The sequence below is a fragment of the Aureococcus anophagefferens genome, assembly GCF_000186865.1.
Source record: "Aureococcus anophagefferens unplaced genomic scaffold AURANscaffold_928, whole genome shotgun sequence".
Taxonomy (NCBI): domain Eukaryota; class Pelagophyceae; order Pelagomonadales; family Pelagomonadaceae; genus Aureococcus; species Aureococcus anophagefferens.
Window position 1 is genome coordinate 2,557 of NW_008706161.1, and position 1,326 is coordinate 3,882.

The 1,326-nt window shown below is 69.2% G+C and overlaps 1 protein-coding gene across 1 annotated transcript; it reads left to right on the plus strand.

Annotated features, from left to right (window-relative positions):
• Positions 1 to 332: 332 nt before the first annotated feature.
• On the plus strand, positions 333 to 1,088 carry AURANDRAFT_35471 (hypothetical protein; the record flags this gene model as incomplete). Its single annotated transcript, XM_009044853.1, has 3 exons — positions 333 to 434; positions 543 to 682; positions 803 to 1,088. 3 exons carry the CDS (start codon positions 333 to 335, stop codon positions 1,086 to 1,088), a joined length of 528 nt encoding a protein of 175 aa, XP_009043101.1.
• Positions 1,089 to 1,326: the final 238 nt, after the last annotated feature.

Sequence of the window (1,326 nt, forward strand, 5' to 3'; positions counted from 1 at the left end):
GGCCCCATGGCCACCGATTCCTTTGGTTCTTGTTGCATCTGAAAGAGCTCAATGTCGTCTTGCGCGCTGGGCCATTAACTCCGAATCTTCAACCGCCTTGAAAGTTGCATTTCAACGTTCCTCAGCCACATATATAAAATTTTAATAATGCGCGGAGCCCCGGCGCGGCGCCGTCGCTCGAGCTCACGCGGTGATCGAGGTGTGTGGGCCGCGAGCGCGCGCCGCACGCCGAGCGCCGCAGCGTCCGCGGACCGTTTCGCGCCGCCGCGCCCGTCGCGCCGCGCGCCGCCGAGCCGCGCCGCGCCGCCGCGACCGGGCGCGCCGCCGGTGCGATGATCAACTTCATGCTCCTCGTGAGCCGACAAGGCAAGACGCGCCTCACCAAGTGGTACGAGTCCTACTCGACGAAGGAGAAGGCGCGCATCGTGCGCGAGGTCACGGCGCGGACCGGCGCCGGAGGCCCGCGCGCGCGCCGCGCGGCGCCGCGCGCGCGCGCCGCGCGCGAAGCGCCCCGCCGCCGGAGCCCCCCCCCCCCCCGCCAGGCGACGGTGCTCGCGCGCGCGCCGAAGATGTGCAACTTCATCGAGTGGCGCGCCGACAAGAAGATCGTCTACAAGCGCTACGCGAGCCTCTTCTTCATCTGCTGCGGCGACCGGCGCCGCGAACGGGCGCCGCGGCGCCGGTCGCGCGCCTCCGGGACGGGCGCGCGCGCGTCGCGCGCGCTCCGAGCGACGATCGCTCGCCGAGCCATCGGCGGCGACGATCGGCCGACGGCCGAGGGCAAGTTGAAGTTTTTTACCAGCAAGTTGAAGTTTTTACCCGCAGGCGTCGACTCCGAGGACAACGAGCTCATCACGTTGGAGATGATCCACCTCTTCGTCGAGGTGCTGGACCGCTACTTCGGCAACGTCTGCGAGCTCGACATCATCTTCAACTTCCACAAGGCCTACTACATCCTCGACGAGCTCTTCATCGCGGGCGAGCTCGAGGAGAGCTCGAAGAAGGAGGTCCTGTCCATCTGCGCGCAGATGGACGAGATGATGGACGAGTCCAAGGAGGAGGGCAACGGCAAGGGCGGCCGCAAGTAGGCCCCGGCTAATCCATCCCCCGTCGCTGGTCCCTCGCCCTTCGCTCGCTTCCCCGCGCCGCGGCTCGGGCGCCCCTAGTCGCCCTCGCGCGCGGGCGCGCAACATGCGAAAAACGCGGCGTCGACGGACGCGAGGCCGCCGAGGAGGGAGAGCCGCGCCGCGCCGCGGTCGCGCTCCTGGTCCGCGAAGGCCGCGTCGCGCTTTTCGCCCTGACGAAGAGCAGCGTCGCGGGCCGCGC